This window comes from Manis javanica, chromosome 10, assembly GCF_040802235.1.
Source record: "Manis javanica isolate MJ-LG chromosome 10, MJ_LKY, whole genome shotgun sequence".
Lineage (NCBI taxonomy): Eukaryota > Metazoa > Chordata > Mammalia > Pholidota > Manidae > Manis > Manis javanica.
The window spans coordinates 82,766,869-82,784,062 of NC_133165.1; the positions used below are offsets into that span (position 1 = coordinate 82,766,869).

General features: G+C 35.3%; 1 protein-coding gene across 1 annotated transcript; it reads right to left on the minus strand.

Annotated features, from left to right (window-relative positions):
- Nucleotides 1-6,512: 6,512 nt before the first annotated feature.
- LOC140843789 (olfactory receptor 6C2-like) lies at nt 6,513-7,451 on the minus strand. Its single transcript, XM_073214212.1, has one exon. It carries the CDS (start codon nt 7,449-7,451, stop codon nt 6,513-6,515), a length of 939 nt encoding a protein of 312 aa, XP_073070313.1.
- Between the last annotated feature and the right edge of the window lie 9,743 nt (nt 7,452-17,194).

The following is a 17,194-nucleotide window of genomic DNA, read 5'->3' on the forward strand; positions in this document are numbered from 1 at the left end:
ACTCATCTGAATCATGAGCATGTTTATCATTTGTTCGGATCTGACATTGAGATAATGTGTGACTAAATAGTAGCAAAGAGCAACCAGGTTATGGTCTACAAAACTAATATAATGGATAACATATACATTTGTGACCAAGCTATGAGCCCAGAGGATAAACCAGGCTTGAATAGAAAATGGTTTTTCACCTTTGGTTAAAGAAGTCAGAAATCAGTGATGTGACAGTAGTTACATTCACTCGTATGGCTGAGGCTGAGGGCTTGATTTTCAGAAGCTGAACTCTACACCCTTCATGTAGTTGTATACATAGGCTAAGGAACTCCCACTTAGAGAAAAAAGCAAAAATAAAATATTAAGTGAAGTATATATGTTGTCTGGATTTAAGCTGATGGATTAATAGCATAGGTTATGGCAGAATCAAAGAATCAGAGAAGCTAAGTCTTTCAGAAATCTGAGGTAGCCATAGGGTGAGGATACCTGCCCAGATGCTTTCATCTGCTTGAGATGTGGAAGGCCACTAAACATTTTTGGTATTCAGTGGGGGCTAAAAATTGGAGAACCTTTCTCTAAAACACCCTTAAATATTGGGAAATTCATGCAGGGCCCTCTTTGTTCTTAATGGACTCACCTGAGGAGGCTCTGCACAGAACAGATGATTAGCAATTAGAAAAATGCCTAGAGGCAGGATTTCCTCAATGAGATTGAATATCCAGGCTAAAGACCATTTTTTCTTTTCTCCTCTTTTCTGGTTTTTACTTCTTTTTCCATTTCCACTTATTACTTATGTCTCAATATTTGTTACCTGACATTTTAAAACTAATTTTACAGTTTTTATAGTATATAATCCAATTAACATCATTTATTACCATTATTTTAATATTCCTAATGGATATCATATAAATATATTACCTTTTACTTTTATCATACTTTGTTAATAAAATTAATTTTGTTAAAATTTAGTACTCGCAGATATTTCTTTTATGGGTGTTGAATTTTGTCAAATGCTTTTTCAGCATCTCTGGAGATGACCATGTGGTTTTGTCCTTTTTGTTGGTGTGGTGGATGCTGACGGATTTTCAAATATGGTACCATCCTTGCATCACAGGAATAAACCCTACTTGAACATGGTCGATGATCTTTTTGATGTATTTTCAAATTCAAGGTGCTAATATAAGCATTTTTGTGTCTATGTTCATCAGGGATACTGATGTATAGTTTTCATTTTTTGTGGTGTCTTTGCCTGGTTTTGGTATTATTCTTATGCTGGCATCAGAGAATGAGTTTGGAAGTATTTCCTCCTCTTCTGGCTTTTGGAAATCTTTAGGGAGGATGGGTAGCATGACTTCACTAAGTCTTAAATAAAATTCAATGGTTTGAATCCATCTGGTCCAGGGGTTTTATTCTTAGGTAGTTTTTTTATTACCAATTCAATTTATTGCTGTTAATTAGTCTGTTCATATTTCCTGTTTTTTCCTGGGTTATCCTTGGAAGATTGTATTTTTCTAGAAAGTTGTCCATTTCTACTAGATTATCTACTTTGTTAGCATATAATTTTCATAGTAATATCTAATAATTCTTTGCATTTCTGTGGTGCCTTAGTGACCTTTTTTTTTCTAATTCTGTTTATGTGCATAGACTCTCTTTTTTTCTTGATAAGTCTGGCTAGGTGTTTAACTATTTGGTTTATTTTCTCCAAGAACAAGCTCTTGCTTTCATTGATTCTTTCTATTGTTTTTTTCTCCTCAATTTTTTTTTATTTTCTGCTTTAATCTTTATTATGTCCCTCCATCTACTGACTTTGGGCCTCATTTGTTCTTCTTCTAGTTTCATTAATTGTGAATTTAGACTGTTCATATGGGATTGTTCTTCTTTCCCGAGTAGGCCTATATTGCAGTATACTTCTCTCTTAGCATGGCCTTTTCCATGTCCCAGAGATATTTTGGTGTTGAATTATTGTTGTCATTTGTTTCCATATATTGCTTGATCTCTGTTTTTATTTGGTCATTGATCCATTGATTATTTAGAAGCATGTTGTTAAGCCTCCATGTGTTTGTGGGCTTTTTCATTCTCTTTGTGTAATTTATTTCTAGTTTTATAGCTTTGTGGTCTGAGAAGATGGCTGGTTCAATTTCAATCTTTTTTAATTTACTGAGCCTCTTTTCATGGCCTAGTATATGATCTATTCTTGAAAACATTCAATGTGCACTTGAGAAGAATATGTATCCTGCTGTTTTGGATGGAGGGCCCTATGGATGTCTGTTAGGTCCATCTCTTCTAAATGTGTTGTTCAGTGCCTCTGTTTCCTTACTTATTTTCTGTCTGGTTGATCTGTCCTTGGAGTGAATGGTGTGCTGAAGTCTCCTAGAATGAATGCATTGCATTCTATTTCCCCCTTTAATTCTGTTAATATATGTTCCACATATGTAGATGTGCCTGTGTTGGGTTCATAGATATTTTTGATTCCATCCCTGTGTTTGACTGATCCCTTTATCATTATGTAATGTCTTTCTTTGTCTCTTGTTACTTTCTTTGTTTTGAAGTTTATTTTGTCTGGTACAAGTACTTCAACTCCTGTTTTTTTCTCCCTATTCGTTGCATGAAATGTCTTACTCCATCCCTTTACTTTCAGTCCTTGTATGTCTTTGGGTTTGAAGTGAGCTGTTGTGGGCAGCATATAGTTGGGTCTTATTTTTTTAATCCATTCAGTGACTCTATGTCTTTTGATTGGTGCATTCAGACCATTTACATTTAGAGTAATTATTGATAGGTATGTACTTATTGCCATTTCAAGCTTTAGTTTTGTGGTTATCAAATGTTCAAGGGTAACTTCCTCATTATCTAATGGTCTAATTTAACTCACTTAGTATGCTATTATAAACACAATATAATGGTTCTGTTTTTTCTTCCTCTGCAATTCTTAAAATATTAGGTTTTATATTCTGGACTCTTTATGTATCCCTTGATTGACATTGGGGATAGTTGATTTGAATTTGCATCTGCTTAGTAATTAATTGTTCTAGTTTCTTAGTGTGGTTTTATTTTCTCTGGTGACAGCTATTTAGCCTTAGGAACACTTCCATCTAGAAGAGTCCCTCCAAAATATACTGGATAGATGGTTTGTGGGAGCTAAATTCAGCTTTTTATCTGAAAATCATTTAATCTTTTCTTCAAATTAAATGATAATCTTGCTGGGTAGGGTATTCTTGGTTGGAGGCCCTTCTGCTTCATTGTATTAAATATATCATGCCACTCCCTTCTGGCCTGTGAGGTTTCTGCTGAGAAGTCTGATGATAGCCTGATGGGTTTTCCTTTGTATGTTATCTTTATTCCCTCTCTGGTTGCTTTTAATATTCTGTCGTTATCCCTTATCTTTGACATTTTAATTATTGTATGTCTTGATATTGTCTTCCTTGGGTCCCTTCTTTTGGGAGCTCTGTGCACCTCCATGGCCTGAGAGAATAACTCCTTCCCTAGATTGGGGACGTTTTTATCAATTATCTCCTCAAGTCACTTTCTATCCTTTTCTCTCTCTTCTTCTTCTGGAACCACTATAATGCAAATATTTTTTTCTGTTTTAATTGGTCACATAGTTCTGTCAATGTTCTTTTATTTCTAGACATCCTTTTTCCTCTGTGCCTCAGTTTCTTTGTATTCCTCTTCTCTGATTTCTACTTCATTTACTGTCTTCTCTGCTTCATCTAATCTGCTTTAACATATCCCCATTTTTTGTTTCATTTCAGATACTGTGTTCTTTAGTGATTGAATCTCATTCTTCCCTGTGGTCTTGAGTATTTTTCTGTACCTCCATGAGCATGTTCATGATTTTTATTTTGAAGTCTCATTCTGGAAGATTGATAAATTCAATTTCACATGGCCCTTTTCCAGTGTTTGTGGGATTTTGGTTTGAACCAGGTTCCTTTGGTGTTTCATATTTGTATGTCATGCCCTCTAGTGCCAGAAGGTCTACTGTCTGGACCTGCTCAGCCTCTGAAGCAATTGCAGGGGTCGCAGGTGAGTGGCACTGCTGCTTGTCAGGAAGAATGACCTGTTTCCTACTTCTCAGTGCAACGCCTGTCTCCATTACCAGGGCCACTGAGCCAAGCATGCAGGTAGAATCCTCTATGGTTTGTGCTTGTAGTTGCAATAGGCTGGGATTTCCCCTGGCTGGTCTGGTACAAGAGCAGGGGTAGCCAGTTTGCCAGCTGATGCCAGCCAGGAGGAAGGTGCAGTGGGCTGCATACTATGGTGGGAGGCCTTGAAGCTGGGTAACCCGGCAGGGGAATGGAGCACCTATAGCTCTTGAAAGTTCCTAAATTTCTGGGCAGAGTGTGCCTGATTTTGTCCACCTGTCCTTTCTCCTGAGCAGCAAGCTCTCTGCATTCCTTGCCCCGTTAGCAGCCCTCTTGCTGTTAGGAAGTCTCTCAGACTGCCTGCCTTTCTTTTGTCAGAGAGAAGCCAGATGTGGATCCCTGCTTTCCACAAGCAGCTGGAATCTCAGTCTCTCCAAGTATTCCACCTGTTTCAGCTTTCCAACCCCACTAATCTCCAGAGCACCATATAATGTAGGTTTGTACCACCAGAGCAGATCTCCAGGGCTGGGTCTTCAGCAATCTTAGGTCTGAACCCCCTCCCCACTCCATTTCTCTTCCTCATGCCAGTGATCTGGGGTTGGGGAAGGGCTTCAATCCAACTGGATCACAGCTTTGATACGTTGCCCTGTTCCATGAGGTCTGTTCTTTTCTCTAGGTGTATGCACTCTGGTGCAGCCTTCTTTTCTGTTGCTCTTTTAGGATTAGTTGTATTTACTGTATTTTCATATTATATGTGGTTTTGAGAGAAGGTTTCTATCTCACTTCTCATGCCATCATGTTTAATCCCCTTTCAATAATTCATGCTTTTAAACTTTGATTTCTCCACATTTCTCCAGTGTAAATTATGAATACACATATATGTTGTAGGATTATTTTCAGGTTTATCAATATACATTTTCTACAAATTGTGGCTTACATTTTATTTCCTTTAGATATTTAAAAATAAATAATTTAACAGGATTCTTTCTTACAGTCATGCCATTCTTTATCTGTTATTCACAGATTCAAGTCATTGTTACTTCAGTGTTTTTTCCCTTCATATGTTAGTTCTCATTTGCATCTTCTGAAGCTTCAAATCATCATGTTGGTAACTTATCCCTTATGTAACTAATATTTCTCTAGGCACCAGGCATAAAGCATTCTAGAATTTGGCATATGAAGCAAAGATTCCCCAAGGCATTTGCCACTGAGAGTAGAAGGACAAGTAAAGATGAAATGCAGTTTGGTAAGATATGAAAGTACCGGGTAAGTGATGACACTAGTGTGTATGAGTCAGACTGACCAAGGCCTGGTGGTACTCTTGGTGCAATCATAAGACAAGGTCACCAAAAAATTCCTGTGGGAATGTCATTTTAACTGGAGGGCCCTTTGGGTTTGGAAGTCGAAAAATGAGGGGACAATTCCTGCCTGCGTAAGTGACAGTATGAGAAGTGGCCTGAAGTACGAGAACAAGAATCAAAGGAAATTTTGCTATGTTCAACTATAGAAGTGGAAGTTGGTGCATAATGCATTCAGTAATGAAACGCTAGTCTGTCTTAAAGGAATTATTGTTAGGTTCATAATTTGGATACTTCAACAGTCATTTTTCCTTTTAAAAGAGAAAATCATCTCATTGGTATTTGTATTCACATTTTATTCTTTTTTTCCTTCCCAGTATATTTGGCTTACTGCTTATTTATCACTCTTCTAGCCCTACATTAGTTTCCTTGTGCTTACAGCCATCTGTTTTTTAAATGCTCTACATTCAAGATTTAAGATTTTAATTGGAATATCAATGTTAATCTGTTCTATGTAACTTCAGTGAAGGATTTATCTTAAACAGGAATTGCCAGTGCATTTCTCTCTTCCTTGTAACTTAAATCATGTCCCTTTGGCAAATTTTAAGTAACTTGTATATTGTACAGGATCCAGTCAATAAAATAATAGGTGAATCAAGGAATTTTAAAGATACTCCATTAAAAATGCTTCTTTCAAATCATAAATCTTATTCATATTCCCTATTTGAAAAATATTTTGCATGTATGAAATTTTACCTCATTACACTTAGAAAAGCATTGATTCTTTTCAATATTAAGTCCCTTCTCATTAGAGAAAGGTTTTTATTTTAGTTTTGTTTTTCTGTGTGCTTTCTTTTCAGTGATTATGTTCACTATTGTACTAATATTTTAAGAAAAATTTCCTAATCCTTTCAGTAATGGTAAGGAAATCTTAGGAATGAAGTCCAGTTTAGATTTCCTGAAACACCTATTCTCATTATTCTTCATTACAATTATCATCTGAAAGAAGCTTTTTTATACGGAGATGAAAGTGGTAAATTGACCAGGGTCAGTACTGGATGGAAGGGCAAATATAGATGAGGAAAAGACAAAATTAGATAGAAACAGAAGAAAAGTGCTTAGGCATCTGGACATCAATGTTCCCCTAATTCTTTGACAGCAGTATAAATCTTTTGACTAAGTCATTAAAGGCTTGTTTCACTTGTTTGTTCCTCAGAGTGTAAATGAATGGGTTTAACATGGGGGAAATGGAAGTAGTGAGTAGTGTTACTCCCTTATTAATGGCCATTTCATCTTTTGCTGAAGGTTTGATATAAACAAAGATGCAGCTGCCATAGGTGATAGAAACCACAATAATGTGGGAAGAACAGGTGGAAAAGGCTCTTGTCCTCTGCTGGGCAGAGGGAAGTCTTAAAATTGTTCTGATGATGTACATGTAGGACAGAACCACACACACCAGAGTCACAATAAAAACCATCACAGAGCAGATAATGACCATCTGCTCTATGAACCATGTATCTGAGCATGAGATCTTCAATATTGGCTTAGCATCACATGCAAAGTGGTCAATGGCATTAGAGGCACAGAATTCCAGGTCCAGTCCCAAGCTAAGTGGTGGCAATATGATCAGCAGAGTAGTCACCCAACAGCAGAAGATTAGCCTTTTGCAGACCCTGTAGTTCATAATAGTCATGTAATGCAGGGGTTTGCAGATGGCTACATATCGATCAAAGGAAATGGTAGCCAGGAGAAAAAATTCCGTTACTCCAAAAACATATGTAAAAAATAGTTGGCATACACAAGCATTATATGTAACAGTCCTGTCACCTGTTGATATACTGTACAAGAATCTAGGAATGCAGGCAGAAGTGAATGAGATTTCTAACAAAGAGAAATTTTGGAGAAAAAAGTACATTGCAGTTTTAAGGTGAGAATCCACTAATGTGAGGATGATGATGCTCAGGTTTCCAGTTACACTCAACATGTAGGTGATCAGTAGAAATATAAAAATCAGAATCTGTAGCTGAGGGTCATCTGTCAATCCCAGAAGGATGAAACTGGTTAGAGATGTGTGGTTTCTCATTCCTTGGTCCTGCTTTTTCCCAGTCTGCATGTAAAAGCAATGGAAGTAAGATCTGAGTAGAGAGTGGAAAAATTGTCTTACGATGGGTTTTGTTCAGAAAAGCCAAGCAATGTATTTTTCGTGTATTTTGTTTTTCTTGATAATGAGTTTTAAAAATAATTCATGCTCTTGGCTCTGTTGATGGCATATCATTACGTGATTCATAAACCTGGCTTTCAAATGTTTTTTACAACAACAAATGGTAAGGTAGATATTTTATATTGCAGCCCAGTGTACCTGCTCACACCTATACAAATTCTTACACACATATATTGGAAACAAAAAACTAACCGTTAGGTTCTCTACTCTCTGATGTTTATGTTCTAATATATCTCACTAAAAATAAATACATGTATCATCAAGTTGATTTTATAACCTACTAAATGGTCATGACTGTATTTCAGAAAAAAATAATGTTTTTATGGAATTTTTTGAATAATGTAGTCCAAGGAATATAGAATCTTCCATGAGAATTTTTTAAAGGTGCACTATTATTTTAATTTGCACTTTGGAATAGATTAGCTCATGGTATACTACTTCCCTTAAGCACATTTCCCTTATCAATAACCAAGGTTTTCCTCATTGTCACTTTCTGCTTGTAGGATTTTTTTCCTGAATGAACGAAAAACACAACAGGTGTGTGTGACACAACATATTTCTAGTTTCCTGTACGAATGCTGTGAAAATCCGTTCCACTGAACAAGTCATCTTGTATGTACTACCTGTGTGGAAAAAATTTTGTATAATCATTTATGTTCCCCTCCCACCCCTTACTACATCCATTAGGCTGATTCTGACCTGTAACTGGGTCTTTGTGATTCATTCCTCTTTTTCTATTTAACTCTTTAGAGAAGTCCTTTCAAATCTCCCAAGCCACATTAAGAACTTTCTCTGTGTTTTTGTCATACTTTATGCTTAATAGCAGATGTAAAACATTTGTTGGAGACAGCATTTTCATCTTGTTTAATGTAATAACCTCCGAGCTGTAGAAGACTTAGATATAGAGTTAATTCAAGGTAATATTTATCCCCAGACCTAGATAAGTTATAATATTTATTATGTGGACTCAATTTTAAAACTACTCTGACAACTCTTACTTTTGCCATACCTTGACTCTGATTTAGAAGATTCTTGGTGGCTTTTATGTTTGGTGTAGGAAATGTTCTGAGTGGCTCCTGAGTCACACCCTGACCTGACTATATACTCAGAATATATATAATACCCACATTGAGGCAAAAAGAAAAAAAAAAACCTTACCTAACTTATCACTGTTTGGCAGAGAAGTAGTTTTCCTTTTGTGGATTCTATCCATATTTACTCAATACACTTGCCAGAAATATGTTAACACCACTGAATAAAACTCTAAAATTCTGCTTTTGGACCTTTGTATGATCTGTGGTTGATCCTTACTTAGCAACAAATAACTACACTAATTCCTTCTAAAATGATTTCAATCTCCAACGCTTCTTAAAGGCCATAAATAATTTGATGAAAAACCACATCAATCATTATGCAAATTCTAAGTAACTGGGTATGTAAAGGTTTCATTTAATGAGTTTAAAATATCCTTTCCTTCAGAAGTAGGAGATACTCTGTACTCACCATCTGCCCATTTCCCATAGTAAATACCTAAGAGTTTTCAGGTTTTGGTAAAGAATGCAAGGATGACCCTGGTTTGATGTTTTTGGATGAGCTGGGCACTCCTCTGAATATGAGCATCACACAACAATAAATTAAATGAATAGTTGCAATGGATTAAGCAATTAAAACAATTAAGTAGAATAAGAGACTTGAGACATAGAAAAAGAAACATTACACCCACGTACCTCTCTTTTCTTCAGTCTTAATATCACTGTGCTTTACACAAGTCTGTAAATTTGAGCCATGTCCTTGCTCCTAAATATCTTGAAAAAAGTAATAGACACTATTGTTTCACTGATACATGTTTCCTTCTTTTGTCTTTTAAAAAACTGCAGGAATCTAAATTATGTCAGCTGATGATTTCCAATTCAAGGTTGCTTCCAGAAGTCCTTCATTTCACCTATTTTTAGGTGACTTAACATTTGTTGATATACAAATCCAGCCCTATCAAAATCTTCAATCAACTCAAAATTGTAAACTCTTGTTTCTTTTTACCACAATTCAATTAACTATCCATTGACCTTGGTAAAATACATCAAACTGTTTCTTAAAGAAAATAATTTTCTTAGTCTCTCAAAGACCACAGACATACTGGTTTCAGTTGCTTGTTTATCCCGGAACATCCGGAGGGTTAGAAGGATGAGGAACGGTTTGCATGGCTCGTATGTGGACCCAAGTCCCAGATGAATTAGGATCCAGACTTATTTATGAATCTTTTGTGTAATCTTTTGGCAAAGACACTGAAACAGGCAGCAGTGGGGACAATGTCCTCAGAGAGTTGAAGATTACACAGTGATGTGCAACAGAGGACTTCACAGAAAATAAAAATCAAATGAGAAAGAACAAACCTACCTTTATATCCTTTTATTCAATAACATCTTTAACTGCTAATTACCATAACAGAATACAATTACTTTCGCACTTTGGCAACATATTTTCACCTTATGTAATTGCTATGTATTATTAAAACATTAACATAACAAAAATGAAAAAATTAAGCTTTAAAGTAATAATGACACAATGTCTCTATTACACGCTTCCATAAAATTCCATGTAGTATATTCTTATTAATTGGCATATTCAGAAATATGAAATGTCCTTTGTGGGTAGGTTTTCAAACTACTTTGATAATTAAAATTAAACTTTTTTTTTACCCAATGGTTATAAATTTGTATCATATTTGGAGAATAAGTAATATTTCTTTTTGGTTTATTCCATTATGATTTGAAATCAATCCTAACAGTAGAATCTTTGTGATTTCTTAAAGAAAAAATTCACTCTTATAAGGAATGACTACCTTGAGCTTATTATATGATTCTATAATTTTTATTATGAACCTGTTTTTTTATATATCAACTTTCACATGTGATGCAGATATTTTTCTATAAATATCTTTTCCTTTTTACAATATTACCCAGAACTGAGCATTGTTATTACTTTTCTATGTTAACAATTTGTGATACATGTTGCAAATATTTGACCACTTTTAACTTGGTCATTATTTATGCTATTTTACATACATAGAATCTCATGTTATCTTTCAGAAAAAAATTAATTTTATTGATATTAAATAAAATATTTATTTAATGAATGTTTAATATTCATGCAATTTTGTTTAATATTTATTAATATTAAATTAAAAGTTATATATTTTCATAGCTTTCTATGAACCAGAGTAATAACTAGATAAAATAACAAATTTGAAGGTATCACACTTCCTGATTTCAAACTATACTACAAAGCTACAGCTGAAACACTATGGTTCTGGCATAAAACCAGGCACATATACCAATGCAGGAGAATAGATGGCCCAGAAATAAACCTCCACATATATTATTTCACAAGGAAGCCAAGAACACTTACTGGAGAAAGAAATATTTACAATAATGGTGTCGGGAAAACTGGATGACCACATACAGGAAAATGGAATTGGACTCCACTCTTAAATAGCTCATGAAAATGAACTGGAAATGAATTAAAGACGTGAACATAAGACTTGAAATTATAATGCTCCAAGAAGACAGTATAGGGAAGAATCTCCTTTACATTAATCTTGGGAATAATATTTTGGATATGACACAAAACCACAGGTGACAAAAGCAAAAATCAATAAGTAGGAAAACATCAAACTAAGAAAATTTTGGTTGGAAGGACACCATCAACAAACTGATAAGGCAAACTACCAAAGAGGAGAAAATTTTTGCAAACCATACCAGATAAACTGTATTTAGGGCCCTTAAAAAATCCAAAACATGTAGGAAACACATACAACTCAACAGCAGCAAAAAAATGAAAGCCTGATTTAAAAAATGGACAGTTGAACTAACCAGGCATTTTTAAAAGAAGTCACCCACATGGAGAACAGGTATATGAAAATATGACCAACATCATAGATAACCAGAAAATGCTCATCAAAACCACAATGAACTATCAATTCCCACCTGTTAGAATGGCTATCATCAAGAAAGCAGTAGGTAATAAATGTTGGTGAGGATGTCAAATAATAGGAACCCTCCTACATGGTCTGTGGGAATGTAAATTGGTCAGCCATTTTGGAAAACAATATGGATTGTCCTCAAAAAACTAAAAATAAAAGTGCCTTCTGATCCATCAATACACTTTAGGGACATAGACAAAGGGGATGAAAACAGGCACTGAAGTGACACATGCACTCCCATGCTTACTGCAGCATTATTCATAATAGCCAGGAAAGGAATCAACCTAATTCTCCATGTACACATGAAGGAAGCAAGAAGATGTGGTACACATATACAATGGAATATTATTCATCCTGAAGAGAGAAGGAAATTCTGCCATGTGTGACACCATTGGATATGCGTTGAGGGCATTATGCTAAGGGAAGTAACTCAGGAAAAGAAAGACAAATACTGACTGATATAACTGCTGTGTGCAATCAAAAAAGTTTCTACGACAATCTGTTTTCATAGAAACTGAGAGAAGAATGGTGGTTACCAGGAGATGGTGGGGAGTGAAATGGAGAGGGTATAACCTTGCAATTAGAAGATGATGAAAAGCATCTGACAAAATTCAACATCCATTCATGATAAAAACTCTCAGCATAATGAGTATAGAAGGCGAGTACCTCAACACAATAAAGGCCACATATTACAATCCCACAGCCAACATCACCCTTAACAGTGAGAAGCTAAAAGCTTTTCCTTTAAGATCAGGAACAAGACAAGAATGCTCACTTTCCCCACTTCTATTCAACATAGTACTGGAGGGCCTAGCCATGGTAATCAGACAACACAAAGAAATAAAAGCCATCCAGATTGGCAAGGAAGAAGCTAAACTGTCCCTGTTTGCAGATGACATGATATTGTACAGAAAAACCCCTCAAGAATCTACTCCAAAACTACTAGATCTAATATCTGAATTCAGCAAACAAAATTAATACACAAAAATCTGTGGCATTCCTATACACTAACAATGAATAGCAGAGAGAGAAATTAGGAAAACAAATCCATTCACAGTTGCATCAAAAAGAATCAAATACCTAGGAACAAACCTAACTAAATAAGTGAAAGACCTATACTCTGAAAACTACAAGCCACTCATGAGAGAAATTAAAGGAGATACCCATAAGTGGCAACACATCCCGTGCTCATGTATAGGAAGCATTAATATTGTCAAAGTGGCCATCCTGCCTAAAGCAATCTAAAGATTCAATGCAATTCCTATCAAAATACCAACAGCATTCTTCAACAAACTAGAGAAAATCGTCCTAAAATTCATATGGAATCACAAAACACCTTGAATAGCCAAAGCAATCTTGAGCAGGAAGAATAAAGCAGGGGGAATTACTCTCCCCAACTTCAAGCTCTACTACAAAGACACAGTAATCAAGAAAATTTGGTATTGGCACAGGAACAGACCCATAGATGAATGGAACAGGTTAGAGAGCCCTGATATAAACCCAGCCATATATAGTCAATTAATATACAATAAAGGAGCCATGGACATACAATGGGAAAATGACAGCCTCTTCAACAACTGGTGTTGGCAAAACTGGACAGCTACATGTAAGAGAATGAAACTGGATTATTGTCCAACTAACTCCAAGCTCAAAAGTAAACTCAGAAAGAATTAAAGAACTAATGCAAGTCATGAAACTATAAAAGTCTTAGAGGAAAACATAGGCAAAACTCTCTTGAATATAAACATGAGCAACTTCTTCCTGAACATATCTCCCTGGGCAACTGAAATAAAAAGCAAAAATGAACAAGTGGGACTATATCAAACTAAAAAGCTTCTGTACACCAAAGGACACCATCAGTAGAACAAAAAGCCATCCTACAGTATGGGAGAATATATTCATAAATGACATATCTGATAAATGGGTGACATTCAAAATATATAAAGAGCTCACATGCCTCAACAAACAAAAAGAAAATAATCCAATTAAAAATGGCAGAGGATCTGAACACACAATTCTCCAAAAAAGAAATTCAGATGGCCAACAGGCATATGAAAAGATGCTCCACATCGCTAACCATCGGAGAATGCAAATTAAAACCATAATGAGATATCACCTCACACCAGTTAGGATGGCCAACATCCAAAAGACAAACAACAAATGCTGGTGAGTATGTGGAGAAAGGGGAACCCTCCTACACTGCTGGTGGGAATGCAAAATAGCTCAACGATTGTGGAAAGCAGTATGGAGGTTCCTCAAAAAACTAAAAATAGAAATACCATTTGACCCAGGAATTCCACTCCTAGGAATTTACACTAAGAATGCAGGAGCCAAGTTTCAAAAAGACATATGCACCCCTATGTTTATTACAGCACTATTTACAATAGCCAGGAAATGGAAGCAACCTAAGTGTCCATCAGTAGATGAATGGATAAAGAAGAGGTAGTACTATACACAATGGAATATTATTCAGCCATAAGTAGAAAACAAATCCTACCATTTGCAACAACATGGATGGAGCTAGAGGGTATTATATTCAGGGAAATAAGCCAGGTGGAGAAAGACAAGTATCAAATGATTTCACTCATCTGTGGAGCATAAGAACAAAGCAAAAACTGAAGAAACAAAACAGCACAAGACTCACAGAACCTGAGAATGGACTAACAGTTACCAAAGGGAAAGGGACTGGGCAGGATGTGTGGGAAGGTAGGGATAAGGGGAAAAAGGGGCATTATGATTAGCAAACATAATGTAGGGGGCATGGGGCACAGGGAAGGCAGTACAGCACAGAGAAAACAAGTAGTGACTCTATAGCATCTTACTACGCTGATGGACAGTGACTGTAATGGGGTATGGTGTGGGAACTTGATAATGGGGGGAGTCTAGTAACCACAATGTTGCTCATGCTATTGTACATTAATGATACCAACATAAAAAAATAAAATAAAATAAAATGGGACAATTTGTGCTTGCAAATAGCATAATGAATTTAATAAAACATAGATAATATATTTTTAAAATCTGTGATCATATAGTCTTTAAATGGAAATTGATCACCAGTGGAAGTCACTAGGACATCACATTACTACCACAAAACATTGATAAAGGAGGGAATGCTCCTTTCTACCTTTCCTTGGAGTCAAATACATTATCAAAAAAGCCATGAATTCACAGAAATACAAAAGAAAACAATGTTTTAAAACCTATTAAGAGAAGAATGGAGCTCAACAATGTGTTACTGTGTGCTAAAAACCATTTGTGAATTATTGATGGAGATATTCATAATAGAAACATCAGGCTGCCAAGACCTGAATACACTGACTAATCTAAGCATTGCTAAAAGTATGTCAAATGTACATTATAAGGGTCACGATGTGGTGCAACAGTAAACATACCACCTCACCTATTGATCATTTTGCTAAAACCATGAATCTACATCAAATCAATAATTAAATCTAGCTAACATGTAAGAAGAAACTGGTTGATTGAGAAACAATATAAGTGACTCCATAAGGAAGCAATCAGTTAAATATTCAAAGAGGTCATTCACTACAAATGACCTCATTTCTTCCTTAATTAAAGCAAGAAAAAGTGAAAGGATCATAAGGAAATTTTTAAATGATGTAAATAACGTAACTACCAAAAGTAATGTGTTAGATTTTGATACAAACACCTTACCTAAAAGAAATACAAAACAAAAAACAAAACATCTTTATGTGACCCAGGGAAATATGAATACACACAGAATATAAAAATCTATTATGATTTATTGATAATATTGATATGTGGGATGTCATAATGGTATTATTCTTATTAAGAAATTTTTCTTATCAGCTAGCCATATTTACAGATAAACTTGTGGGTGAAATGTAATGAATGTGTGGGTCAAAGGTATAAGGTATAATGCCAGCCAAAACATAAAATATCAGAGAGTGATAGAGAAAAGTATTTTTAATATATTGATAACCATGGAAACCAGACAATGAGTACATGTCTGGTAATTATTGTATCTTGTCTCCTTTTATGAATGTTAAAAAATCCCCACCCAAGAATATTTGCAAAGCCTAGGTTATTGAATAATTTTCTATAAAATTTATCTGCTTGATGAGATTAGAATAAATTGCTATTCATAACTGGCTATATGTAAGGCAAGGACACTGCCCTCTTACCTCTACTCACCACTGAGTCAGCTCTCGGAGACAGTGTCATTGCCTAATGATAGCAGAATTGTTTGGTTTCTAACATGGCAGGAAAGTCAAACTAGTTTAAGCAACCTCCCTCATCTTAGCCATATTCTTCAATCTGTATTTATCATGAATGAAAGAACTATTTAAACTCATCTGAATCATGAGCATGTTTATCATTTGTTCAAATCTCACGCTGAGATAATGTGTGACTAAATAGTAGCAAAGAGCAACCAGGCTATGGTCCTGAAAACTAATATAATGGATAACATGTACATTTGTGACCAAGCTATGAGCCCAGAGGATAAACCAGGCTTGAAAGAAAATGATTTTTCACCTTTGGTTAAAGCAGTCAGAAATCAGTGGTGTGACAGTAGTTGCATTCACTTGTATCACTGAGGACTTGATTTTCAGAAGTTGAACTCTACACCCTTCATGTAGTGGTGTACATAGGCTAAGGAACTCCAACTTGGGGAAAAAAGCAAAAGTAAATATTAACTGAAGTATATATATTGTCTGGATTTAAGATGATGGATTAATAACATAGGTTATGGCAGAATCAAAGAATCAGAGAAGCTAAATATCTCAGAAATCTGAGGTAGCCATAGGGTGAGGATACCTGCCCAGATGCTTTCATCTGGTTGAGATGTGGATGGCCACTGAACAGTTTTGGTATTCAGTGGGGACTAAAAATTGAAGAACCTTTCTCTCATACACCCTTAAATATTGAGAAATCCATGCAGGACCCTCTATGTTCTTGATGGGCTCTCCTGAGGAGGCTCTACACAGAATAGATGATTAGCAATTAGAAAAATGCCTAGAGGCAGGATTTCCTCAATGAGATTGAACATCCAGACTGAAGACCATTTTTCCTTTTCTCCGCTACTCTGATTTTTACTTCTTTTTCCATTTCCACTTATTACTTATTTCTCTGTATTTGTTATCTGATTTTTAATGTAATTTTACAGTTTTTATAGTATATTATCCAATTAACATCATTTATTACCATTATTTTAATATTCATAATGGATATCATATAAATATATTACCTTTTACTTTTATCATACTTTGCTAATAAAATTAATTTTGTTAAAATTTAGTACTCACAGATATTTCTTTTATGGGTGTTGAATTTTGTCAAATGCTTTTTCAGCATCTCTGGAGATGATCCTGTGGTTTTGTCCATTTTGTTGATGTGGTGTATGCTGATGGATTTTCAAATATTGTACCATCCTTGCATCACAGGAATGGACCCTACTTGATCATGATGGATGATCTTTTCGATGTATTTTCAAATTCAAGGTGCTAATATTTTGTTAATTATTTTTTTATCTATGTTCATCAAGGATACTGATGTGTAGTTTTCATTTTTTGTGGTGTCTTTGCCCGGTTTTGGTATTATTCTTATGCTGGCATCATAGAATGAGTTTGGAAGTATTCCC